The sequence below is a fragment of the Condylura cristata genome, unplaced genomic scaffold, assembly GCF_000260355.1.
Source record: "Condylura cristata isolate star-nosed mole 26May11 unplaced genomic scaffold, ConCri1.0 scaffold00013, whole genome shotgun sequence".
NCBI classification, from domain to species: Eukaryota; Metazoa; Chordata; class Mammalia; order Eulipotyphla; family Talpidae; genus Condylura; species Condylura cristata.
Genome location: NW_004567114.1, coordinates 21,341,992 through 21,369,842, shown reverse-complemented (window position 1 = coordinate 21,369,842; position 27,851 = coordinate 21,341,992). Strand labels below are relative to the sequence as shown.

The following is a 27,851-nucleotide window of genomic DNA, read 5'->3' as shown; positions in this document are numbered from 1 at the left end:
CTGTCCCTGGTGAATTCTCTCACCCTCCGCATCTCTAGTCTGTACCCCAGTTCTGTATGAATAAATAAATAAATCTTTAAATAAAATAAAATATTTAAGTAAACTTTAAGAAAATAGGGTAGATGTCTCCTTTTTTAATTCCTCTTCTAGAGGCTTCAGTCTTGAGAAGAAATTAAACTAAACTTAAGAGGAAATCATTTGACTTCTTTTTAGTTTGGGTAGTGATTGTCACTGTTTTTTTGCTTAACAAAAGAAAAAAAGATAAGGATATTTATAATTGATTTTACTTCTGCCAAAATTTTGTTAGGCATACTCATTCATTATTTGCAGTTTAATTTCTTAATATCAGGGCATGTCTTATACTACTTTGATGTCCACAGATATTCCATAATGCTGAGAATTAAGTGAGTACTTAGGGCTCGCTTTCAGAGCCACTTCATAATGTTCACTGGCATTTTTTTAAAGATTTATTTATTTATGCATACAAGTACCAGGGTATAGTCTAGAGGTATGGGGGATGAAAGGATTCACCAGAGGATAGGCAGAATGACAAATACACTGCTGAGGAGCAGCAGGTGAGACAGGAGAGGTCTGCTGCACCGTGTGGGTTAGTAGTTTCCTCGCTGGGGATCAAACTTGTGCTGCATTGCTGGCAATAGCTTGATAGCTCTGTCTTTAACCCCTGTGCCAACAGGGAGCCCCTTCACTGGCATTTTAACACCAGTGGCCTTGTGGCAAGTTTTAAAAAGAAGCTGTCCTTCAGGTGAGAAAATAACAAAAATAATGAACAACCATATACCAGAGACATTTTGTGGGGGTGGAGTGGGGAATGGGATCAAAAAGGGGGTGGGGAGGGAAGTGCACGGGATTATGGTGATGGCACACAGGTGACTTGGTGATGGGAAACCCGCAGGGATTACAACTGAGATGGAAAAACAATGTGCAAAATGATGTAAAAATAAACTGTTATAAAATAAAAAAATAATAATAAAACAAAACAAAAAAAGAAGTTGTCCTTAGTTTGCCTGGGTGTACCTAGGTAGTACATTCTTGAAGGCAAGTTCAAGCATTGCCCCCTCAATAAAGCTTTTCCAGTCCATCCAACCCAGCCCTCTGCAGAATTAATTATCCCCATTGCTCCCCCTCTCCCCGCCCGTAATGTATTGTATATTCCTATTACAGCTTTGATGACATTGTTTGGTAATTATTTACTTCCCACTCAGTCTTCTTCCCGGGTCCTCAAGGTTAAGGATTGCATTGTGTGACCATAGAAATAGAGCTAAAATTTTGGGAAAAATGCTAAACCTTTGACTGAATGTTTTCATTTTTCCTGTTGTTGCTCATATTTTCAAGAAGACAGATTCTATTATATTTTATGGTAACAAATGTGTCTTGAGGTCATAATTTTAATAAAAAAAATCCTCTTTAGTAATAAATTACAACAGCAGAGAAATGGAAACAAGATCAAAGAGCCTGGGTTATACAGGTTAGTGGTTCTCAAACTTTAGCATGTATCAGAATCACTTGAAGAAGTGACTTTTTAAAAAAATATATCACTCTTGGGCCCAACCTTTATAGTTTTTGATCCAGTAGGTCTGGGGTGGGGGCCAAGAGTTTTATATCTTAACTTGTTTTCCAAGTGATACTGACAAGGTTGGACTCCATTTTGAGAACTGTAATCTAGGTATAAATGTTCATTAGCCTCACCAGAAAACCTCTAGTATATTGAAATAGGATCTGTCCCTAGGCTCCCTAACTGGTGTTCTCTACAGTTGTCTGCCCAAAGCATAATTAATTTGTTGATAAGCAAACTTTGCTCATGCCCAAAAAGATATTCAAAAGAAGAGGCTGATCTCTTTTGGTGTCCTGTTTTTAATCATTAGTGTATATAATGGGAACAAAGCAAGAATTTGTTATAGCTAATGAGACTAATTTAGAACACTTAACTTTCTAATTTTGAGGCCAATGATCTAGAATCTATAACATGTTCTTTTCACTTTCGCTTCTGTCTTGGTTTGAATACAAATAAAATTAATGGAAAATATTTTAAATTTCATTATTAGGTATTGATGTTTATATAGCATCTAACCAGATTTTCCCTTCTGTTATACCTAACCACAGTGGTTACCAAAAATCATTTTTTAAGATCCTAAATTAAGATCCTACTGTCAGTGAAAGAGTATTTTTTCACTCAGTACATATTTATTGTATGTTATCTATGTGCAGGTTAGATGCTGGAGTTTCACTAACATAGACTATTATACATATTGGAATATCATTTTATGGCTGAGGGTATTTTTGTGTTGATATTATTTTAAATGAATTCAGAATGGTGTAAACAAAATTATTCAGAAACAAAAACTGGATATTCTGAAGAAACAGAAGGTTAACTAGCTGTTGTTTTTAATCATAAAGCAAATAACTACTGCTATATGAGTTCCCAAGTAGACACATCATACAGTCAAGTTCTCATATGATTATAATTTGATTTTAAAAGAAATTCATTCTCAAAATGATGAAACTTGCCACTTCTAACAACATGGATGGAATTGGATTACATTTTGCTAAGTGAAATTAAGTCCAGAGAACGACAAATACCAGATGATTTCACTCATATGTGGACTATAAATAAAAGAACAGACAAAATTAAACCAAAACAAGCCCTAGAAATCTGACTCTCTAACTGAGACCACCAGAGGGAGTGGTGGAGGTTGGAGAGAAAAGGGGGGAGGGAGCCCAGTGATCTTTGGTGTAGAGGATTATGGGAGTTTTTGGTGATAGGTATGAAGAGATGTGAACCTGCTGTACCCCTAAGTCATATGTGGTGTGGTAAACTATTGTGGACTCAATAAAAAATAATACAAAATGAATAAATTAAAAAATTAAAATTTACAAAGAAGTGAGGACAGTAATGCACTGCTTTTTGTTGTTTTTTTATAACAATTTATTTTTACATCATTTTGTACATTTTTTTTTTCCATCTCAGTTGTAATACCCATGGGTTTCCCATCACCAAGTCACCCGTGTTTATTTTTTTTTAACATTTATTTATGCATACAGAACTGGGGTACAGGCCAGAGGTGCAGGGGCGATGAGAGGATTCACCAGAAACACAGTGGGAAGCAGAACTGACAGATCGAAAAAGTACACAGCTGAGGGGAGCAGCAGGCAGGTCAGGAGCAGCCTGCCGCGCCATGTGGGTCACCTCTGGGGCGGGGATCGAAATCGCACTGGAGCGGCTGTGGATAGCCTGTAGTGCTGCGTCCCAACCTGCTGCGTCCCCAGGGAGGGCCCATGTACTGCTTTTAAAGGATTTTTTTTTTTAATTAAGGCTTATTGGATAGCTAGCTGTTGTATATAGTGCTTCTCCCCACCCCCCAAGTCTGTTTAGAGAAATTATATTAAAAGTCTCTTCATTGATGAATTTTCTGTCTGATCAGATTGAGACCATGAACCATTCCCACATGAAACCGCAGAACAAATCATTAAAAATCAAATTATCAGCTAGAACCAGTGATTTGTTTTAAATTGAATAAATCAGCATCTATAAAGTAAGAGAGTAATCAAAGTGAGGTAGGATTAGTGAGTCATTAGTATACAATTGATAGCATGAAGGCAAACTAGTTGAAATTTAGCTAGATTAGTGAAAGCTTGGATTAGGCTAATCCTTTTTAAAATTCGTTAGCTACTCCACCAGTCTAGATGCTAAAGTTGGTCTTTCTTCTCTCTCTGAGAAGATTCAATAAATGTGTAATCAGAGATTCACTCTCTTTACCTCCCAGGGAATTTTATAGATGCAGCATGTTGAACCAGAGACCATCCCTCTTAACTGTTTTAAGGATCAATTGAAAATTATGCACTTATATTTGTCAATATGATTTCTTACGTAATTAAGAGAAAGTTTGAAAGGCAGCAAACCAAATTTGTACTATCTGGCTTAACCTGAATTAGGATTGGTAGAATTTAAAAACACATATTCTGCTTTTGATTATTTAGTCATATGTATAGTTTATTTGCCTCCCAAAGAATTTAATGATGGACATAAATGTTTGTAACATAAAAAGTGACCCTCGGGCCCTCCCTGGTGGCGCAGTGGGTTAGGAAACAGCACTGCAAGTGAACCGCAGCCCCCCCATGCAAGTTCAATCCCCAACCCTGGAGGTGACCCACATGGCATGGCAGACCTCTCCTGTCTTGCCCGCTGCTCCCCTCAGCAGTGTACTTCATCAGTCAGCCTGTTGTGCTCCTCGCTCTGTGTCTGGTGAATCCTCTCAACCCCTGCACCTCTGGCCGGCACCCTAGTTCTATATGGATAAACAAATAAGTCTTAAAAAAAGAAAAGTGACCTCTTTCTAAAGCTGTTCTTGTCCATTCGTCTTTGTGCCCTGTGCAGAATTAACTACCCACATCTCTGTTTCCTAGCCTACTCTTTATTGTACTGTGATATATATAATGATAGTGTGGAAAAGCTGCATTTCTAGAGAATTATTTGGTAAGGTTTTCTTTTTAGAGATTTTTCAAGCATATGCAAACTAAAATAGTGAGAATGCTATAATTAATTTCATTTACTCATCCCCAACTTCAGTGACTATCAACTTTCTGCCATTGTTGATTAATTCCACCCCTTTCTAATATGCTTCTTATTGCAATTATGTTGTTGGTTAGAATATTTTAAAGCAAATTCTAGTTCCATTTCATTCATAAATACTTTATTATATATCTCTGTTCTAGAAGACCTTAAAAAAAGTTATCATACAAAATAAAATAAGAATTCCATAATAATAGCTAATAATCCATATCCATTTTGGATCAAACTTGACTTTTTTTTATGATTGGTTTTGATGAATCAGAATCCCAAATGTGTGTACTGTATTTGGTTGACATGAATCTTAGTCTCCCAATCTTCACTTCAACTGTACTCCCTGTGTCTTCTAGATTTTTTTATCTCCATATTATTTAATTATTGAAAAAATCTTGTTTTTTGTCATGTAGGATTTCCCACATTTTAAGTGTGGATGGTTTTATCATGATGGTAACATTCCTTGATAAAGTTGCACTTTTTAAAATTATTACAGATGTTTAGATTTTATATGGTTAAATCTATTAAAATACCTTTTATATTTTACATTTGAAATTGTCCCATCTTTAGATAGTAGACGCCCCATCAGGTTGACTTTGTACCATTTGATGTGACCCTGGTAATCTTTGGTAACTTGTTTGCTTTCAGAGATGTCAAATATCTCTTCCCTGAATAATTTACTTCTCTAGGTTTTGGATCTCATCCATTTCTCCAAGGAATCCTGGTCCCTTTTAATAGAAATCTAGGTACTAACATTGTTACTACTGTTCTGTCATTGCTTCTACACTAACACAGTGTTAGCAAACATATTTGTTTTTGAAAGGAAGTTGTGTTCTTAATGTTATGCCCAATTCAAATTAAAAATGTTAAAGGGCTCTTATTTAATGTATTTGATTTTATATTATCTTTTTCTCTCATACTGAAAATCTTGGTTCCTGATAATTGACATAATTATTCATTAAGTAAGTTTTTTCTATTTAATGATTTTGATTTTAGCCTATTATTGAACATTATTATTATTATTAACATTGTATATATGGGGTTCCAAAGTAAAACATAAAGTACATTCCTAGTGTCGGTCTCCCATCTCTAGCCCTTCCCTCCTTTCTCCTCCATTACCCCAGGTGACCATCTTTGTTAATAAAAACTAGTAACTAAACTTTATCTTTTCATTTAAAAATAAAATAAAATAGAAGTAAATATGGGGAGGTATTTCCCCCTTGTATAACTTAGACAATCTGTGCCTTGTTTTTTTCATGTAAAAAGTTTGCTCATGAAAGCTTCCCTAATGGGGGGTGAGGGTGGGAGGAGAGGACTCATTCCCTTTACATCTGAACAGTACACTATAGTAAGTTTATACCAGTCCTCTTCCCCTTGATGAACATTTGGGTTGTTTCAATCTTCAGCTATTATAGACAGTGCTGAAATGAATAGGCTATTTAATATTTTTTGCTGGTGTATATTTGGAAAAGCATCATAGAAGTGGAATTGCTGAGTCAAAGGGAATGGCATATATAATTTTACTAGAACAAACATTACCTATGCAGGGTGTTTAAAAATAGTAAAAGAAACAGAACCACTTCATAGGTGACTAGATTATTTAAATAGACATACAGATAATCACCCATTAGGTAATGTTCTCTTTGCTGGGATTATAGATGGAGTTTCTACAGAACTTCATAAAATATGAAGATAAATAAGCAAAGTAAATTTTGGAATTTGGTTAATGCTGTAAAGCAAGTAAATAGGTTGATATGAAAGTGAGTAGTTGAAAAAAGAGAGAATAACTGAGGATGACTCAATTTGGTTAGAGCAGTCAGGGAAGACCTCTGAAAAGGTGATGTTTTTGCTGAGGAAGGATAAAAATGAATAACACTGCCATTTTTTTCTCTCCAACTATATGCCAGGGAATATAAAGAATTTTCATTCCTTAATCTCAGAAAATTTTGCAATACTTATTTTATAATTCCCATTTTATAGATGAGAAAACTGATGATCAGAATAGTAAATTACTTGCTCAAGTTCATTAAGCTGGGAAATGGAGGCTGAGATTTTAATCACATCTAAACCTAATTCTGAATCTGGGTAAAATAAACCCTATGTTCTGTATTACATTGCCACTCAATTAAAAAAAGAAAGAAAAGAAAACACATATTACTGAGTGAAAGGAATAAGTAATTTTGAGTCTTGTTTTAATATGGCAGGAATATATTGCTTTGTCTTGTTAAAAGCACTGTTTGTGTTCACTACTAAATGATTATAATCACTCAGAATATAATGCTAGTTTCATTTGAGAATTTTTGTTGTATAATAGAGAAACATACCTTCTTGTCTGTGCTAAATAAAATAATTTCAATATGTTTTGATTGTTTTCAGTTTAATGATTGTTCTGTGTTTAAAATATAGCAAAATTATCCCCAGACATTTCTAGTCCATTAAAATAATACACCTTCTAAGTGTCCTCTTTTACAAATATTTGTTAAAATCTGTATGCAAAGAAGGTAGTTTGCACGTGTCCATTTAAATTAATTTTAATCAATGAAATAACCAAAACATTATTCAAGATCCTATATAAATAGCCATAAAACTCATCATTGCACAGGAGGAGGGGAATTTTATCTTTCTGTACCAGCACTTCCTAAGCACTTAAATATATTTTGTTAAGTTTCACAACAACCCATACAGGTAGAGACTGGTCCCCATTTTATAGGTGAAGGAACTGAGATACAGAGAGGCTACACTAATCTTGCCTGAGATTACCAGCTAATAAATGATAGGTTAAGACCTAAGTCTCAAATTCTATATACCTTTGTAGATTTTCTATGTAAGCATTGAAAAGGTTATATTAAAAGAAAGTAAGGAAATATTGTTAGATTCTTCCTTGCTAGTGAGCTAAATCCATACTATTTTCCAGTGAACTATGCATAGTGAATCATTGGCATTTTTTTGTCTTAAATTCAAACGAGCAGCAGTTAATGCCCAGGCTCTAATTTTACAAACAAGCCACCTCTAACAATATTAAAATGTTATTATTCCCTGACTTAAAGAAAAATTCTCCAGTAAGTATGGGAATGCTTGTGGCCTGAAGACAGCATCTTAAATCTCTATGCAAGTCATACACAAAGTGTTATTGCAGTGAAAAAATAGTGGCGTGAAAAATACCTGTTCACAGACCAAGACACTTGATGTATCTTGGGCCTCAGTGTTTGCTGGATTTTGCAATTTCATGAGCAAGATTTGTATTTTTTAAAGTTCTATATTTCTGTATGTTCTCCTTGATGTCAGATCTGTATTCTTGGGTTGTAGGGTTCCATTAAAAAATATAAATAATCTCAGCCCCTCCTCTCTCCACTCCTCCTTCCCCCCACACACTCATTTTGTATAATATGGTAATGATATCACCGTAGCAGTAATTACGGGTCATCTTCATTTCTTTCATCTCTGCCTGTTCTGATGGCTTCATTCCTTTGACGGAAAAGATTTGGCTCTGGGTGCTATGATTATTTTGTTAAGCGTTATTCGAATAGACAGGAGTGAGAGAAATTAATCAATCCAAATGCAATTAGCATCATGTTTAACCCAGTGATGGACATCTCAAGGTGAAACAGCCAGGGGAGTTTCAGACATTATTATTCAATCCAATGGTTCTTATCTAAATTATAATCAAGAGAGGTTTTTATTGGCTTCTCAGTGGGAAGATGTAACTCTTTCCCTACCCTGGGGGTCAAGAACACTAGGCCTTCATCCCTGTAAACTTTAGTTACTGCCAGCATCTTAAAGAGGGTGTGTTCTGAACAGGAAAGTTCTTAATACTCAAGACACTTGAAATTATCTCTGCTGTGATCTTGTTCTGATTTCTATGAGAGTGAAATCAAGCCTATGGATAAATTATCTAACTTAGGGCAGAATATTTTGTGTGCTGATCAAGTCACACAGTATTTTGTGTGCTGACTAGCTGGTGTACTATCTTAACCTTACATGATAGATCATTATTGCTGTTACTGCTTTATGGATGAGAAAATTAAGACTGCGTGAAGCTACTAATATCTTGGCTATAATGAGTGCTTCACCACAATGTATTACTGTGTAAGACCCTGAAGCATGCGTGTTCTGCACAAATTTATGAGTATTTAATAAAAGTTCTTACCCCAAGAGTGTTAATCCATCGCTTTGATATCATTGCCCTTCATTCAGTTGAATTTACCCTTGCAAAGGGAACCAAGCACACTGTGAAGTAGGCCTGTGAGGTCCTCAGAAAGAGAAACAAAATACAAATAACAAGTTGCTGATTTGTTGAACATAAATATTTGGGGGGGGGGTTTGGTTGCTGTTTTAATTTGGTTTTTAGTCGGAGAAGGATGATAAGGATTGAATATTTTAAATCTAGTCTTTGCTCTTTTAAAGGGCTGGGCAAGTAGGGTTGATGGAGAAACACAGGCTTTCTCCCGAGTACACATTTTTCAAATGCCTGACAATTAAGATTCTTCTACTTCTGCTTTCAATCTTCAAGCATCATGGCTGACATTTCCCATATTTTATGTTCCTGCTTGATGTTTTATATTCTGAGAATAAATCTGTTGGCTGGATATTTCTGTCCTTTTCTCTCCCTGTTGTAAAAAGCCATTAAAATTATTTTCCATATTGGAACTGCCCAAATTTGTTTACCTGTACATTGAATTCTGGATTTTCTTTTTTATGTTACTTCTTGGATAAATATTCACCAGATCTTACTATGAGTTGAAGGGGGAAAAAATGTGTGCTTTAAAATCATCTTTCTCAATTCACTGATGGGAATACTATTCCTTAGCCATACTTTTAAAAGAAAAAGTCCTGATAGAGAAACAAGATACCCAAAAAGAAGAGAATCTAAGAAGTGGCTCTCTGAGGCTTTTTGAGAATTCTGAATATGAAGATTTTGCTGGTAGGTGATAGTTTGGTCACAGATAATAATATCTACCTTTTCTCAGGTACTTATTTTTCAGGCTCCTTTCTTTTTATTTTATTTTATTTTATTTTATTTATTACAAAGTTTATTTTTACATCATTTTGCACATTTTTTTTTTCCATCTCGATTGTAATCCCCGCGGGTTTCCCATCACCAAATCACCCCTGTGCCACCATCAGGCTCCTTTCTTAAATGTTATGCCCAAATAATGAGATAAAAGCCTCAAGGCTATTCTGCTTACAGTCTAGTGCTACTTTATAAATTTTTAGGGAAAAAATAAGACTCCTACCAAAGACTCTCTCACTTGTCTACACTCTCCCACAAGTGGTGGTTGATAATTGTCAACAGATTCTTGCACAATACATCACCTTCTGAGACTCCAAGAGACCCCTCCCCCCATAGTGACGCCGTGCTCAGTGCACAACACCGTCTGCTCTTGACAGTGGCACAGCACCAGCTGCTCTCACACTAGAGACATTAAAAAATGCTTAGTCCTTGACTTGAATTATCGATTGCTCAGTGCTAGGTTTTGTGTAAAGTCTTGGACTTGCGCATAGTGAAGAATCTCTGTCTGGCAAACTGCCCTGGAGCAGCTCTCTGTGTGCCAGCTCTCTGCCAGCAAAAGGAAAACTTTCCACCTTCCTGAGAAAGAGAAACAGGCATTATTAATCACATTGGTCTCTTTTTGTTCGCCTCTAATGCACCAATACCTATGAACAGCTAGCTCCATCCCAAAGGCCATTTCTAATTTATTTGAATCTTCCCTAATAATCTAATACATAGAAGGCACTCCTTGTGACTAACTTAACTATTTGCCCACCCCAACAGGCTTCTCTTCTGCATATAACATGATGACTAGGAGATGCTGTAGTCATAGCTATCAGATACATTCAGGTTTCAAGGGTCAAAAATGTAATTTTTTAAGAGTCAAAGCCATAATTATAACAAATGGTAGCATTTCTACAGAACATGCAAATCATTCATGTTTCCAGTTTTGCATTTGAGATCTTCTCAAAAACAATTCTGCCTCCTCTTACAACTCCTGATGCTGCTTTTTGTGGCACAGTTGGTGTAGACCTGGTGCCTCTTTCATGACGTGGCACCTGAAGAGACTCTGTTAGTCTTTATGACTGATGAGACAAAACACTCAAGGAAGAGTCAAGACTAAGACCAGTATTGTATAGGTGGAGGGCCAGGATGGTTCTTGGTGCAATTTAAGGTTAAGAGGCATTTACCACTTAGTAGACTAATGAAGGCCTATAGTGAACACAGCATTTATCAGTGAGACAGTTCATGAAACAAATAACACCTACAGAACTGGAAGTAGAGTGAAGATACAGCTGTAGTGTGGTCCAACAGCAGACATGAAATGTCTACTACAAAGGAACCTGCTGTTTCCATCAGAAGTTTTCCTACAGAACGGGAATACATGCTCCATTAGAAAACCACAGTTTGGCTCCACCACAGCCTGTCTAGAGCTAGAATGGGTTTCTTTGTTCTTTTCTGAACCCCTTCCTTGTTCCTTTATTGTACATAAAATAACTGGCCCATGAGCACTAGACTATTGCTGTTCTTTTATTATTTATTTAAACTAATGGCCAATATATTTTGAGAGCCATCAAAAGATAATGGGGTTGGGCGTGGATCATGGCTTTGTGAAACTATTCCCTTTCTCCATTCATAGCATGCTCCTTCAGCTCTTCCCCCCCCACCACTGCCTCCTTCAGCTCTTGTGTTTCATGTCCCAGTAGGTTGTTTTGCTCTCACTGACTAACAGGTAATAGTAATCCTTGAAATCTCCTTGTTCAATTGGAGGATTTTAGTATTTTTACTTAGTAGTATAAAACTAAGGACAATTTTACAATCTTTTGTATGTAACGGTTACATGCAGGATATTACTCTACAAAGAAGAAATCCTGGATAGTTTCCCCTCAGGTATCTTGTTGCTTGAATAAACTTGTTTGGAGAAGAAGGAAAGAAGGGGAAGGACAGGAAGGAATACAGTGACAAACATTTACTGAATGTCTGTTGTGACCTTTGTTCTAATCTCACCTTCAACAGATGAGGAAACTGAACCTCAGAAAGACGGTTTAGGTGGCCTGCACGGTTGCTAAGCCGAAGCCTGGCTAATGCCGTAAACCCTGCTTTTTTCAGGATGTGCTCTCAGCTGTATTTTCCTGCCATTCACACTAGAGTCTTCTAAAGAAGGTGTATTGTTGCTCTTGGCGATGTGAGAGAACCAGTGAGGAGTAACCCTTCTCCGGGTCACTCATGGTTTTAATCATATCAGGACACAATATAGCAGTTTACCCAATCATCATGAGTTTCCTTAATTTTACTGAAAAGTTACTTAATTTCTTTATGTTGTCCCCTGCATTAAAACCAAGTTGAATTTTATCAGGCAATTGCCTCAAAGTTATAATCTGGAAAATCTTCCTGTAATGAAACCCATATGTCATGGGTGAAAAGGTGGAGAACCCCGGCTGAGAGGGCTGGTCTCTTGAGAGCCTCTGCACCCAATCTTGTTAACCAGGGTGCCTCTGGTAATCCCTCATCCCCTCACCAGTGAGAAATCAATCTGTACCACTGAATCTTTTAACCAGCCACTAGAAAATTTACTGCAGAGAAGGCAGTTTAGGGATAGTCCTTGTGGAAAGAGAGCCAGAGGCAAGGCTAACTGTCGGAGGGAGGAATCGGAGAGTCTAACGAAGAGACAATATTAAACACCCACCACCTCCCGAGCAAGCAATATGGAGTCCTCCCTTCTGCCCTGGCCTCTGTAGCTGCAGCCACACATTTACAGCTGGCAGGGAGCCTGATGGCTCTAGAGGAACTAGGATGCTGTAACAGAAGCAGCATAAACTTGGAAGTCTTTGTGTGCAATGGCCCTGCTCTCCCACTCCCTGAAGCAGCTCACACGTCCATCCTATGTCACAGTCTCTGGCTTTCTTAGCTTATGGGCTGGACACTGCGCAGGAGGGGGCTATAAGTCATGACTTGACATGGAGGCCAGTCTCCCTTCAGCCCAGTTTACTCTGCAGTGGCTGATGACCAGTGGGCTCCTGGCAGTTATTAGAATGTGGTGGCAGTGTTGCCTTCCTGTTGAGCCTTGAATTCTAGAGAATTAATCCAGTACTAGAAAATAGTTAACAAACTTATTGACTCAATCTGAAACTCCTCCCAGCATTCATATTATCTCTAGACTTGTCCTCTGCCTTCACTTACTGTGGAAGAGCCAGGAGAGAAGGGGAGAATTAAAAATGCCAAGCTAGGTCCCTCCCTGGTGGCGCAGCGAGTTAAAGCCCAGCACTGAGAATCTAGAGCCTCTTCTGCATGAGTTCGATTCCCGCCTGCTCCGGAGGTGACCACATGGCGTGGCAGACCTCTCCTGACCCGCCCGCTGCTCCCCTCAGCAGTGTACTTCGTCGATCTGCCTGTTCTGCTCCCCACTCTGTCTCTGGTGAAGCCTCTCGCTGCCCCTGAGCCTCTGGCCTGTACCCCAGTTCTGTATGCATAAATAAATAAATCTTTAAAAAAAAAAATGCCAAGCTAGGCCCTCCCTGGTGGCACAACAGGTTAAAGCGCAGCACTATGAATGAAGCTGGACGCCGCAGCTTCAGCACAAGTTTGATTCCAGGCCAGGGAGGTGACCCACTTGGCCTGGCAGACCTCTCCTGACCCGCCCGCTGCTCCCCTTAGCAGTGTACTTCATCGATCTGCTCCCCGCTCTGTCTCTGGTGGATCCTTTCACTGCCCCTGCACCTCCGCCCTGTACCCCAGTTCTATATGCATAAATAAATCTTTTTTTTTAAGACTTATTTATTTATTCATATAGAACTGGGGTACAGGCCAGAGATGCAGAGGGTGAGAGGATTCACCAGAGACAGAGTGGGGAGCAGAACAGGCAGATCTACGAAGTACACTGCCGAGGGGAGCAGCGGGCGGGTCAGGAGAGGTCTGCCACACCATGTGGTCTCCTCCGGGGCAGGCGGGAATCGAACTCATGCGGAAGTGGCTTTAGCTTCTCAGTGCAGTGCTTTAACCCGCTGCGCCACCAGCGAGGGCCCGCATAAATAAATCTTAAAAAAAAAAAAAAAAAAAAAAACGGGAAATGCCAAACTGAGGTTCATGTATCTTGTTAGCCATGAAATAGAGAATGATATCAAACCATATGCACTGGGAAGCAAGAATGGGGCCAGGCAGAGGAAATAGAAGTATCTTCACTGATCCTGTAAGCAAGCCACAGATAGCTCTAAAGATTTTTCCCCCAAAGAGATTTGAAATGTACTTTTTCAGTAAAATGCATTTACATATAAAACCCTACTGGAAGGGGTGTGTGTGTGTGTGTGTGTGTGTGTGTGTGTTTATATGTAGAAGAGGAGCGCGGCATAGTAGCAGAAGGCTGTCTCCCTGTTCCTAATGGGTTTTGTTGCAGCATGTGTGAGTTTGTTTCAGAAGTCAAAAATGAACAGATGTTGGTATAAATTACCTCTGTGTCTGATGTCTTGCAAATTAAAAGCGCGGTTGGCATCACTAAACAATTTCACTAGGTTTAGGGGGGTGCGGTTAGTGGGTGGTGATTACTGTAGCAGGTCGGTAAGAATCTTCACACTGCAGCAGATCAGGAGAGCAAGAATAAAGACATTGGGAATAAAATAAGGGGTCTGAGAATTAATCAGAGATGTTAACATCTCTGATGACAAGTGAACAGGAGGGCACGTGCTCTGAGGCAGCCAGCCCTGACCCGCAGCAATTTCTCTGTGCACAAAAAGGGGTTGGTGCTTCGGATGTGATTTATAGGGCACAGCCCTCTTTTAGGGAGCAGCTATGTCACGAATTCGTATATCTCCTATATGGGACTGGCAAGTAGGAAAACTTTCTCCCCTCCCACGTAGAAGATGATGTCTTTTGAATTACTTCTACTTTTACAGTGGTTTCTTGCAGCTCTGTGTACTTAGATTAGGTTGAAGGGGAGGAATGATTGAATGGAAAGGGGGTTGTTAAAAAGGATTGGTTAAATTCAAGGAGAGCTTGCCACTGAGAGACTTTAGAATATCCATTTATTTTCCTTTTAAATCCTTTTGATGCCTTGAATAGATTGGATCTTTTTGTGTTTTAGATCTTAAAATATTGGTTACTCTGTCCTTTAGGGAAAATAAATAGTAAGAATTGGGGCATATGAAGGGCAGCAAGCAGAAATAATTAGTAAGACCAGTACAGTTTGTGTTGTTGGAACCAGGCTCTGTTCTACCCAGCAGAATTTTATATCGCCCATGTCTGGTTTCTAGAGTATCCGCTTCTGTCTGATTTGAAGAATCATTTGATACTGTGTTTAAAGTCCGTCATAAGCTCTAGACGCGAGACCATCCAGTGGATAACCCATCTAGCAGAAATAAATGATGTGACCCAGTCTAACCAAAAGTGTAAATAAATTTCTGTAGGATCAGGCTAAGGAAAAAGACTACAAGGAGTGGAGTTTCTGACATTGCTAACTTCCCTTCTTATCACATCCATTCATTCGCTCAGCAAAAACTGAGTTGAAGAAGAAGAATCTGACTACTTCCTGCCCCCTGGAAGGTCTTGGTGATTCCTGCTAAACCAAGCATGTTCTCTGCTGAATCACCCAGAGCAAAGCAGGGCAGGTGGCATTAACATGTCACTCATTTTACAGATGAATAAACTAAGACTCAGGCCATACCCAGTCCAAGGTGTCCCAGCTGCTCAGGGTTAGAACTGGAACTTTAAATTGAGTTCAAATCCTGTGTTCTCGGAAAGAAGTCCGTGATGCCTCCCATGGGCAAGAATGTCTTGCCTGGATTCCTGCAGGGTATTTAGTCCTTACCCACTGAGCTCTCCGTTACTCTGACATTACTTCCATCAAAAACACAAGACAGATTTAAAAAGAATCCCATAAAGTAGAAAATAGAGCACCAACGGCCACATGTGGAAGGAAAGAGCTTGAACTTTATCATGTTTCTGCTTGATTCTGTTTCATCTGTATGTTATTATTTATCCAACTAACGTTTACTTACTAGATACTATGCTTGGTGCTGGTGATACAAAGAATAATAAAACACAACATCTGCCCTTAGTTATCACACTTCAGTAGAGGACGCATGCATATCAAAACGTAATTACAAGTCTTGGGCCCTCCCTGGTGGCACAGCATGTTAAAGTGCAACACTGTGAAGCTGTCAGCACCTACTGTACTGTTCAATTCCCCGCCAGGGAGCTGACCCACATGGCCCAGCAGACCTCTCCTGTCTCGCCCACTGCTCCCCTCAGCATTGTGTTTCAGTTAGTCCGCCTGTTTGTTCCCCACTCTGGTGAATCCTCTTACCACCCACTACCTCCCCACCCCTCACTCCCACCCTCCTGTACCACTGGCCTGTACCTCAGTTCTTGTATGCATAAATAAGTCTTCTTTAAAAAAAATAATAATTACGAGTCCTATGAAAACCTTGTATAATAGGGTTTGGTGTAAATCTACCCAGGAAGGAATCGTCATTTGATTTGGGCCAAGACAGGGCTGTAGGTACGTGAGGGAGAACCTGGACTGGGGCTTTCATACCACGTTAATGAGATTTCCTTTCCCATTGTTGGAGCTCAGGAACTTGGGAAAAGTGGGACTGTATAACCATACAGTTACCAAAAGCCTTCCTGTGGTTAGCGTTTATACTGCTTTATTTCTTTGTTATACAGGTGAGCCAGGTACTATTATACTTAGGTGGTGTGAGGAGGGAAGTGGGAGCTCACTCACCTCGCACCATCTGCTCTGGACTTGGGAGCGCATGAGAGAGCAAAGGTCTTAGCGAGAGCAAAGGCCTTCTCATCGCTGCTGGTGCCTCCCAAGCCACCTCCCTTTGGCTTATGAGGTGCCGTGGGGAGCAGCCTTTCCTGTGCCCCGGCACCACCACATGGTCCCAGAACAGGACCACCATAGAAACTTAAAACACTGGTAAATCCATTTGAGAGATCTGAAAAGATGAACTTGCGGAGATGAGCACGAAGGGGGTATAGAACTCTATATGACTGAAGAATTTGCTTGACAGAGCTCAGCCAGGGTTTCTGGAGTGGCCCTTGTAATTGAGAAATGTTTTACTTTCATTTTGGAGCCTCATATATAGAAAAGTAGCTGTATAAACCCTCTTGTAACTACAGCATTCAAAGATTGATGGTGCTGAAAGTCAGGGAAAGACACATAAACCTTGCCTGGCTATATTAAATATCTAAGGACTGACAATGCCGAGAGAGAGAGGACCAGAGCCCCATAAACTCCGCTTTATTACACCATCCACAGACAAACCGCACTGAGGGAATATAAACCCTGTTCTGTCACAGCATCCCGGGACCACCACCACTGAGAAATGGGGCAAATGATCTCTGACTGTGATTTGAGATTATGGATGTCCAGAGACCAACAACCTAGAGAAGACTCTAATCTTGGTTAGATTTTTATCCTCCAAGAGCAAAAGATAGTGAATTTGAGTATTAGGTTACGTTCTTGAGAGAGAGATGGGTTTTTGGGGAATTCCCTGTTGATTTTCTTTCAAGGGTGGATGATAAAGTCTTAGACCCCAGCTGGTTTGAGCCTTATAGCAACTGCAAACTTCAGAATAGCTTTGTACAGTTTTAGTGTCAGTTGGGGCTGGTTTCTCCCCCTTTTTGGAGGTTATTGGTAATTGAATCCATGATGGTAACAACCTTATATACAATTTAAATCAATCTTCATTTTTATTAATTTTTAAGATTAATGTTTTCTGACTCTGACTGCTTTTTATTTTAATCTGCATTTTAAAATTAAATCTTCCAATGATTATGTTTTCAAAAAGTAGGTCTTCACTGATCTTTCTTTTGCTTTGTGATTCCAGCTAGAGAGATGACACGGGGGAAATTCCTCAACATTCTGGAGAAACCCAAGAAGTAGCAGCCGCAGGTGGACAGGACGTCCTGGAGTCTGGATCCACGCGCCCCTCCAGGCGCAGCTCTGCCTCTGCACACATCATTGCTTCCTGAGAGAGGCCAGAGGACGCGCCTCCAGGACTGACCCTCTCCCCTGCTCCTGGCACTCTGCGCCTCTGAGGACATTCGGCAGCTGGAGAAGAAGCTGCTCTCCCCAAGGATCAGCGCAGTCACTCCATCAGCGTCTAGACTTTGATGGGCTCAGCCTCTGATGTTGTACCACCAGAGGGCTTATCATCCTTAAAGGTCACGTCCAGAAATGATTCAGGAGCGCCAGAGCCTTACAGTCGATATGACTGAGGGATGGCCAGGTCAGCTGTGGCATGTCGATTGGATGGTTCTTTTGAGTTGTACTTGATATCGTAGGAAGTATTTGTGATGCAAGGAGACCAGAGACCAATTAAGATTCTGAACCAGGCCATGCACCCTGTCCTATAACCTCTCCAGGTATACTAGGTTCCAAGAATCCCCAGCTGGAGAAACCAGAATCTTTTTGACATACATACCACTTTTACATTTCTTCACCTCTTACGATAGTCCCATCCTCCTCGTCTCCTGCATTCTCCATCTTCCAGAGCCCTTCCTGTTAGTTCTGACTCCAGGACAGAGTCCCTGTTTATTGAGCCCCTCCAGGGATTAGCTTATGTAGTGAAAGTTCCCTAAAAAACAATATAAAGGTGACAGGAAGGACTTTTGAATTCTAACTAATCTGTTATTAGGAAAAGAAATGTCACTATGGCCTGAAACGTAGAATGGAACTGTCTACAGGAGTTTCCATTTGCCTAGAAACTCTAGTTGACCTTGAAGGGATGTGCTATGGGATAGTGGCAATGTTTTCATCTCCCGTGTCCCCTCTGACAGCTCATGTCAGATATTGCACCATTCTAACACACACACACACACAAGAGTATTTCCTGACTTCTGTACACGTCCTTTGGAGCTCTTTATCACTTACCTATCTCTATATTAAAACCTGAGAATCTAGCTCAAGGGTAAAATTGATTATGCCTGTTTTCTAGATTGTCTTATAAGCCAGCCTCCAGCCTCTTAATATTTTTTAAAAGTACATGAACTCCGTTTCATGAAGTTCCTAAACTTCATGAAAAGAACATTCCTGTGACAGTCATGTGAAGGTGTTTGGATGCAAGGGAAGTTATGGTCAAGTGTTTGGTCCTGTGTGTCTGTGCACACATAACTGCACAACTTAATAGGTGGAACGCTGAGCGTTTTCTTGCATTTGTGCCATTTGACCCCCTGCAGTTTTGTTTATTGAAAAGGGCACGGGGAGAATTAAATACAAGACACACAGGATGAGTAGGAGATGGAAAACATTCTACTTGGGTTGTCGAGGCTTTGATATTAAGTTAAGCTTATTATTAACATTCTTTAATGTCTAAATGCGGTTGAAGAGTGATAGACTGTGTGTGTGTGAGAGAGAGAGAGAGAGAGAGAGAGAGAGAGAGAGAGAGAGAGAGAATGGTGATAGGGAAGGGCAAAAGGAGTGCCGTGTCAGATTCTTCCTTTGCTTGTTTTTGAGAGTTGATGACATCAGGCACTTTTAAATTCTTGGGGAAATTGAAAGATATATGGAGATTATTGAGATACCTCTCCAAAACCAACTGAATGAAGTTTGTAACCTGAAGCTACATAGTTGGTTTTCTGGTCTGCTTTGACCTCTTTCTTTTACTGTCATCTTACTCACCAGCACTTAATGTAAGTAGATGTTTTAGAATTGTGCTATTTATTGGGTTTGTATTTGTCGTCCTTAGAAATGTTAATGATGTATTTTTATATTGATAATATGAATTTATGTACAATGTGTGTGTGTGTATGTATTTCAGGGTGTTAGAGGATTGTGCTTTGTATATGATGGTTTCTGTGTCGTCATAATAAATAATGTCCCTTTTATAGGAGAGTGAGTTTTTCCTCAAAGGACCAAGTTGCATATTTAAAGCACAGATCTCGTCAGAGAGCACAACTGTTACCACAAAAAACCGGCATCTTCCCCTTAAAGTCACAGGAGGTCACGGGCGGCTTTATGGTGCTCCTCGGTCTCCCAGGCGCCAGTCTCTCCTGCCGGCCATCAGCTCATGACTGTTCAACCTAAAGTACAGTTAAAGCCTGTAAACTTCACTATGTTTATTAAGGAAATCTGGAACTTTCAGCTTGGTGTTAAAAATTCGACTTGCCTCATAACCAACCCTCCATTCTGGTTTCCTTCCTCTCCAACATATGAAATGTTCTGGTTCATCTGAACAATTGTTTCTCAACATTTGAGTATCTTTGCTCATGCCCTTGTGTTCCTAGAAAATCTTGCATCCCGTTTGCACATATGAAACTTACTCTTCTAAACTCCTGATGATCAGGGTGCAAATAATCCTCCTGACTCCTGCAACACTTCTCCCTTCCTGAGGACTCCCACCTTATCTTTAGGTGACACACGTACATGCCTAACTGCCGTCCTAGTTATAAGAGCCTCGAGGTATGGTTGCCGTCTACACATCTAGTTGTTCTTCAGTGTCTTCTTCGATGGGGGAGTTCACAATCTATCTGCAGGACCTACTTAAATATGATGATTGAAAACAAGTAGTTCTCTGCTACCTACTAAAACTCATAATGGGAGTGTCTTTTCACCTTTGGTCAAGAACTAGAGAAGTGGAAGTATTCATCAGTACTGCTACTCCCACTCCTCAGTAGTTGACTTTCTATAGCCCTGCACATGGCGTTTTAGAGAAAAGGGCTCTTCAGAGAACCCATTCCATATTAAGGGAAGCATTTGCTTACCATTATTGACTCATCTTTGATTTTTTTTTTTTAGATTTATTTATTTATGCAGACAAGAACTGGGGTACAGGCCAGAGGATTCACCAGAGACAGAGTGGGGAGCAGAACAGGCAGATGTACTGAAGTACACTGCTGAGGGGCGCAGGAGGCAGATCAAACTCGTGCTGCAGTGGCTGTGGGCAGCTTCATATTACTGCACTTTAAACTTTTGCCACCAGAGAGGGCCCATATTTGATTCTAGCAAAACATTCAAGTGAACAGTAGATTTCCGTGATCTAGAAAAGCACAGCTGGCTGACTGAACAGGGACAATGTTATGAATGTTCCGCTCTAAATCTCCACAGATTATTTTTAGTTATTTATTATTTGCCTATTGATTTGTTTTCCCTTTCCATCTGCCTTTCTGAATACCATCCTTGTAACACAGGTTGGCTTGCACAGCACTGTCCTAAGAAGCATGGTGTTGCTTGGAGACACATTTTCAGCTTTTTATTCAAATCTTGTCTCTCCAGCAATCTTGTTGCTTCTTGTTCTCTTCTTGTCTCTGGGGATTTAGGTTGACTTTCCGTCCATTATTAGAGCCCCAGAAGCCCAGAAGTTCACAGGATATTAATTGCACTGTTATCAAAATGCCGTCATTAATTTTATTTTTTTGTTACCCATTTATCGTTTTTTTTATTGATTATCATTCTCCATGCTAGATTTTTTTTTTTTTAAGATTTACTTACGCATACAGAACTGGGGTACAGGCCAGAGGTGTGGGGGTGAGAGGTTTCACCAGAGACAGAGTGAGGAGCAGAACAGGCAGATCGATGAAGTACACTGCTGAGAGGAGCAGCGGGCAGGTCAGGAGAGGGCTGCTGCACCACGTGGATCTTCCGGGCTCGAGCTCACACTGAGGCGGCTGTGGCCAGCTTGCAGTGCTGTGCTCTAACCCGTTGCGCCTCCATTTATTGTCTTTTTTTTTTTTTTTTTAATGAACACTTGCTAACTGCTCCTTTTTTTGGGTTCTCAACCTGCTGCTGAATTTAGCTCCTGTCTCGTCTGGACTTCTCCAAATGAGGGCAGAACAAACAACTAGTAAAAGTCATTCTGTAGCCCTATGACTTCCAAAGGGTATTTGAGCTTCAGGAGGAGCTATGTAGTGAGGTCATTTTTCATGGAATATTCTGGTCTTTTCCCCCAGGATTAAGGCACACAAGATAAATGGCCAGAATAAGAAATGAGGAAATTACCTGCCCTCCACTCCTGTACAAGTTTTGCACAGACTTCATTTCACAGAGGACCTTGCAACCCCCACCTCCAGAGAAGACAAAGAATGGGCTGTCCAAGCTTGTAAATTCTCCCAGGCCTGAAACTGACTTTCTCTATCTGGACTTTTTGGCACTTCGGCAATGTGTCCCTGACTGCCTAAAGAGATCACTGGCCTCTATCCTTTTGCCCAACACTTTGACTTCATGAGCAGGGACAGTTAGGGTTTCAGGTAGCAGGTGTAAGCATGAGGCTTCTGGTTGGCGCAAGAGCACAGAGTCTGTTGATAATTAGCACACGGACATCCCAATGCTCCATTAGCTGGGTCACACACTAATGCCCATTAGCTGAACCATCCCCTCCTGTAGGCCCCCTTCCTCCTAATGAGAGCAGGAAGGAGGGCTCTCACAAAATGTTGCCTCAGAATAATGTTCTCCTTTGTCCCCACCAGTAACCACGGCTGACAAGATCACTCTGTCCACTTCTCTTCTAATTAGCACAATTCCAGCATGACCTGAGCCAGCAAGTGGAGAAGAGCGATCAAAAGCGATCAGACAAGCGTACTGAATCACAAACATGAAGAGGGCCCTTCCCTGTAATTAGGTGAGACAATGCCAGTCTTTTCTCGGCTGGAGATTGCCACTAAGACTCTTGCTGTTTGGGTTCCAGCTACACAAGTTTCATGTCTCCTTGGGACACTAATAAAGTCCAAATTGTCTTTCACTTCACACAACTCTAACCAGAGGACAGTGCAGGTGGGGGTTTGCATTGGAGAGAATACCGGGTCCTTAAACCAGCAGCTGCTGTAATGTTTCCCCAATTCCAAGAGGCCGACACTGGGGTTGTGGCAAGTTTGAGAAGAGACAGTGGGGAACTGCTGGTGCAGCCTGGTCTGGGGTCTCCCCTGAACTGGGTCTGAAGCACTTGGTCACATGCTCATTCACCCTTTTGCCCGTGACCCTCTTGTAGTCTCCTAACCCTTCTCCCACATTGTCCAGAGAGGTGGCTGTCTCAGTAGCTCTAACTGTGGTGCCTCCCCCGGCAATTCTGCAGCCCAATTCAGCTGTGGCTACAATCTCTATAGCTAACACTCCACACAGGCATGAATTCTGCTCTCAGAGCTCATGACCTGGGAGTGGCTGTCACTTCTAGCACCCACCACCCCCCTCAATGTCTCCAGCTTCCCCTGCTGCCAGCTATCCTGTTCCCTTTCCTGGAAGATCCTGGAAAAGTGACCCATCAGCTGCTAGGAGAAGCCACACTGGCTGTACCCCTTACGGCTCAGAGGTTGGCCACATAATAAACAGCTCCCTCAAGATTATAGCCCATTGGGGGGGGGAGGTCTCCCTGACTGGGGGTTGAAGCACAGCACTACGAAGCTATCCAGAGCCAGTGCAGCATGAGTTTGATCCCCTGGCCAGGGAGCTGACCCACACGGCACAGCAGACCTCTCCTGTCTCGCCCACTGCTCCTCTCAGCAGTGTATTTCAGTGGACCTGCCTGTTGTGCTCCCCACTCTGTCTCTGGTGGATCCTCTCATCACCCCTGCACATCTGGCCTGTACCCCAGTTCTGAATGCATAAGTAAATTTTTTTTTTTAAAGATTACAGGGATCAGGCCCTCCCTGGTGGCGCAGCAGGTTAAAGCACAGCACTAAGAAGCTTAAGCCACTACCGCATGAGTTCGATCCCTGCCTGCCCTGGAGGTGACCACATGGCTCAGCAGACCTCTCCTGACCCACCCGCTGCTCCCCTCAGCAGTGTACTTCATCCATCTGCCTGTTCTACTCCCCACTGTCTCTGGGGAATCCTCTCACCCCCTGCACCTCTGGCCTGTACCCCAGTTCTGTATGAATAAATAAGTCTTTAAAATAAAAAAAAAAAGATTACAGGGATCACTGGAGGTCATATAGCCATAAACTTGGTCATAGCCAGGGACAAGAGAATGTGAGGACAGTGGCAGTGGAATCTCAAACTCAAGCTCTGAGCTGAGATGGATTCACATATTTTCATCCTCATCTTGCCCTCTGCTCTCTCCCATACAGAAAGTAACCAATTATCTAGGCTCTAAAAACCAGAAAACGAGTTGCTTAGCATTTTCCCATCTACCCTATCTGAAACACAAATTACAGTAAGATTTTGATTTTTTTAATGAATTTTAAGAGATACCAAAGTCGAAATTTTTTCCCACTCCTACAGTTTCTTTGGTAATAAACAGAACTTAGAACAGTACCTGACACAATCATTTGTTCAAAGAGAACAAACCGTGCCATGTTCTTTGTAGCCAGACTGTTTAGTAAGAGCTTGGATTTTGAGAGAGGCAGTGAAGTGCTCTTACAAGTCACTTCTTTGAGCCTCAGAGTCCTCAGGAGCTGGCAGGGGGAAGTCAAGCACATAGGGGGTGGCGGGTGCTGGAAGTGAGGACACTCCCAGGTTATCCTAGCACTGTGGGTGAGGACGGAGGCCCTGGAGTCAGCCTGCCAGGTCCAGATCCTGTTCTGCTGGCTATGTGTTTTTGAGTGCCCATTGCTTACCTCTCTATTCACACATTTGTGAAATGGATCCATAACAGCCCCTGGCTCCTATGGTAGTTATGGAAATGAAATTAGGATTTGCAAAAGTTTGGAACTACACATGATGAATTTTACCTAATGTATAATTGCTGTATGATTAATATATAAAATTGGATTCATTGTAGTATTTAGGTCTGTTTTTATTTTAAAGATTTATTTATGCATGCAGAACTGGAGTACAGGGCCGAAGTGCAGAAGCAGTGAGAGGATTCAACAGAGACAGAGTGGGGAGCAGAACAGGCCGACTGACAAAATGCACTGCTGAGGGGTGCAGCGGGTGAGACAGGAGAGGTCTGCCGTGCCATGTGGGTCTCCTGGGTGGGGGGATCAACAGACTCTGAAGCGACTGTGGGTGGCTTGCAGTGCTGCGCTTTAAACCGTTGCACCACGAGGGAGGGCCCATTAAGTCTGCTTTTACATATTTCTTAAAAGTGGATAATGCTGTGGTTACCTTGGCCAGTCTGTTAAACAGAGATCCACTTCGCTAGCTGCAGGACAACTGGCAATTAGCTGAACTCTTTTACCTCCCCTACTTCAGCACTTTGAGATGGCCTCAGTAAATGCCACTGTTGCCTACAGACAGTGGTGTTGAAGACCACTAGTTGCTGCTAAGGAAGGAAGGGGAAGATGTTCTTTGTGGTATCAGCAGGTTTCTGAGCTGACGTTGAACTTGACATAAGCTTCAAGTCACTGTGCTTCTTTGGTATCCTAATACCCTCTGGGCATCCATGCTTTTCCAGTCACTGCTCAGGAACACATCTCTGTTCCCATCTGCCGCCCTCCCCGCCCCCGAGACCCCCCTTCCAGGGCTGAGCAGGTCCACTCAGGCGTGGTGTCTCCCTGCAGCCCTCTTGCTGAGGCTTAGCCTCTCTGGGATTCCCACAGAGTGCAGTCTGGCCTGACTGTAGCCCAAGGCCTCCGGGTCAAGTCAGGCTGAAGGTCACATCCAGGGCCTTTCTGGTTGCAGCCAAACCCCAGGAGCCAAAGCAGCCTGCGCCAGTGACTCCATTCAAAGGAGCAGCTGAGAAGAGTCAAGTTGGAAAAGTCAGTGACTTGAAACTGAGTAGAAATGAGCAGCATTGACTGAGTGACTGAGGTTAAGAGGGAGGCCCTGGGGCCAAAACGAGAAGAGATCTGTGAGATCTATGAGACAAGCTCCCCAAAACTTCTTGGTCCCTGGCTTCTCCCCATTGTTCTTTGCTGCCTCTTCACCCACTGTCTTACCCCGAACTTCAAGTTTTGCTTCCTTCCCTGTCCACTTACCCAAAACCCACTGCTCATCCATCCCTCAAGCATGTAACTTAACTTGAGTTATTGAGTACATTTTTTATTAAAATAATAGTTTATAATATATAGTCTGGGGTGTCGTCTTTCAATCAGCATCAATGTAACTAACCAATGATGGTACCTTCACATAGTGACCTATCATGTAGCCACATAGTATGTTTGCAAAGAGGTTACAGTGTCACAGAAAAAGTGGTTGTCAGGATACCTGAGATTAATAAATGCAAAATTATAAATGCAGCTTGATTTCCAGGAAGGAAGCAGACCAAAGTGGCTGACAATGCTTGCTGCCTAGTTGCAGAATTATGGAAAATCTTTATGTTCCTCTATGTTTCCCAATTTCTCTACAGCAATATGTATTGTATTTATAACACCGGGAGGAAAAGACCTCTGGCACTGGGCAGACAGGTAGACAGGGCTTAAGATGTCCTCTCATCCCAGCCTAAGAACACATGGGCACGCACACAGAGTTCATCAACAACATTGGTTTATGGTAATAAAATGTGTTCTTGTATAAGAAAGTACCGACATGTACACCTTTTTAAATTAAATTTATTTACTTAGATGTATTTTATATCATTGTTCATTTTAAAGCGATGCTTGCTTCCTACCCACCTCGGGTGTAGACCCCATAGAATTTCCTCACCCAGTTCACCTGTACACCATCACCACCGACCCCTGGGGGCCTACTAAGCACCCAGCCCACCCTGACACTACCCCATACATGCATGGCATTGGAACGGCTTGTTCCCCAATCATAACTAGTCCACGTCTCATCCCTCCTCACGCTCCACAGTGCCTCTGTCTGGAACAGAAAACTGTTTGCTGGGTAAGTGTTCAGTGTTCTAAAATAACTCTTTTCCCTCACTCCATTCCCACCCTGAGAAAAATAACTTCCATCTTATTTTGCTGTAGACTCTGGAGTTTTCCCACCTCTGGGGGTTGCAAAACTTTCCTTCAGACGTGTACATATGAGTTTCCTTCACTGCTTTCTTCCTGCTCATCTCTCCCTTCCCAACTTGAGAGAGAAGGGGGGAAAGTTGAGTGAGGGGTCAGAGGCGTAGGTATGGGGCGGCACAGTCTGGAGTGACGTATTATCCGGACACGCTGCTCCATCGCGAGGGAATGAAGGACCTTTCATGCAAGGTGAAAATTAGGGGCACAGGAGGCAGTGCTCACCTTTATCAGGAAACGAGCGTGAGTGGAAAGTTGATTTTCTTGAGAGATGAGAGCAGAGTCATGGAGTTAATAAAGAGGTGAAAGCTTTTCTTATGACAGCTGAAAATCCTGAAGGAGAATGGACTTTGTCCCCAAGAAGTGACTCAACCACCCCAGACCCCAAGCACCCAGAATATACAAGTGCAGGCACCAGACTAGGCCTTGGGGTCCTGAGGAGCTCAGCTCCTTATTTTCATTCAACAGAAACAGCCGTCAGGATGAGTAAGAAAAATTCTGTGCCTGCCACGCCTGCTCCCTCCTCCCTTTCACCAGCCTGTGCCCTCAAAGAGGGGCTCCTTCTGCCCAGCTCAAGATGATAAAACAATGGGAACCGTCAGCCATATCCAGCCTGAGCAGGATCACCACCCGGAGCTCCAGGCAGAGGAGCTGGCGGCCAGATCTGATCAGCTCCCACAAGGAGAGAGGAACACTCCAGAACAGACAGCTGAAGCAGTTGTTACAACGAGAGGACTGCAGGGCAGGCGACACCTCGCAATACCACCAAAGATTGATGCAAATTGGTTTGGTTCTGACCCTGTCACACCAGGAAGGGTAATGATTCCAGCAGCGCTGGGCACTGGAGAGGGGGTAGAGGCATGTGGGGGGCTGAGCACTGGTGTCTTACTTCGCATCTTCATTAATGATCTGAAAGACAGGGGTAAACAGCATGCTAATGAAACTTGCAGATGATTGGTGTTACAAACCCCGGAGAGGACAGGAAAATAGTACTGCGAGACCCACGGAGCTTAGAAATATGGGCAGGAGATTGTCAAATGATATTCATCCTAGGAAAATGAAAGTCGACGTGTCAAAAAGGAATGATGAAGGTGCCTCCGGCGTGGGGGGGGGAGCTGAAGACTTGGAAGCAGAGGTGGGTGGCTGGATTGGACGGCGGGGCTCAGGTTTGGGGGCGGCCGGGGAAAGACCGAGGAGCTGGCTTTGAGGACCCAGGGGACAAATGGCCCTGTGCACTCCTGGCAGGACTGGCTGCAGCTCAACTGGAGCCAGGGTCTGGAGCCAAAAGGCCGAGCAGATTGCTAGGTCCCGTGACCACTGTCAGCTTGGGGCTCTCTGCACGACCTGGCTCTGACCCCACAGATACAATGAGGCCTCTTTGCGCTCAAGCCATCAAGGCTAAAAAATGCCATTTTGACCTTAATGACAAAAATGAAACAAATCACACACATTTTTTTTAAAGATTTATTTGTTCATTCATACAGAACTGGGGTACAGGCCAGAGATGCGGAGGGTGAGAGG

General features: G+C 41.9%; 1 protein-coding gene across 1 annotated transcript in view; it reads left to right on the top strand.

The window, feature by feature from the left end:
- The window catches only part of LIN52 (lin-52 DREAM MuvB core complex component), a 76,545-nt gene extending 57,162 nt beyond the window's left edge, over nt 1–19,383 (top strand). The window contains exon 6 of the mRNA XM_004681700.2: nt 17,396–19,383. Within this exon, the coding sequence (XP_004681757.1) occupies nt 17,396–17,451 (56 nt within the window). The 3' untranslated portion in view covers nt 17,452–19,383. The remainder of the gene's footprint in view (nt 1–17,395) is intronic.
- Nucleotides 19,384–27,851: the final 8,468 nt, after the last annotated feature.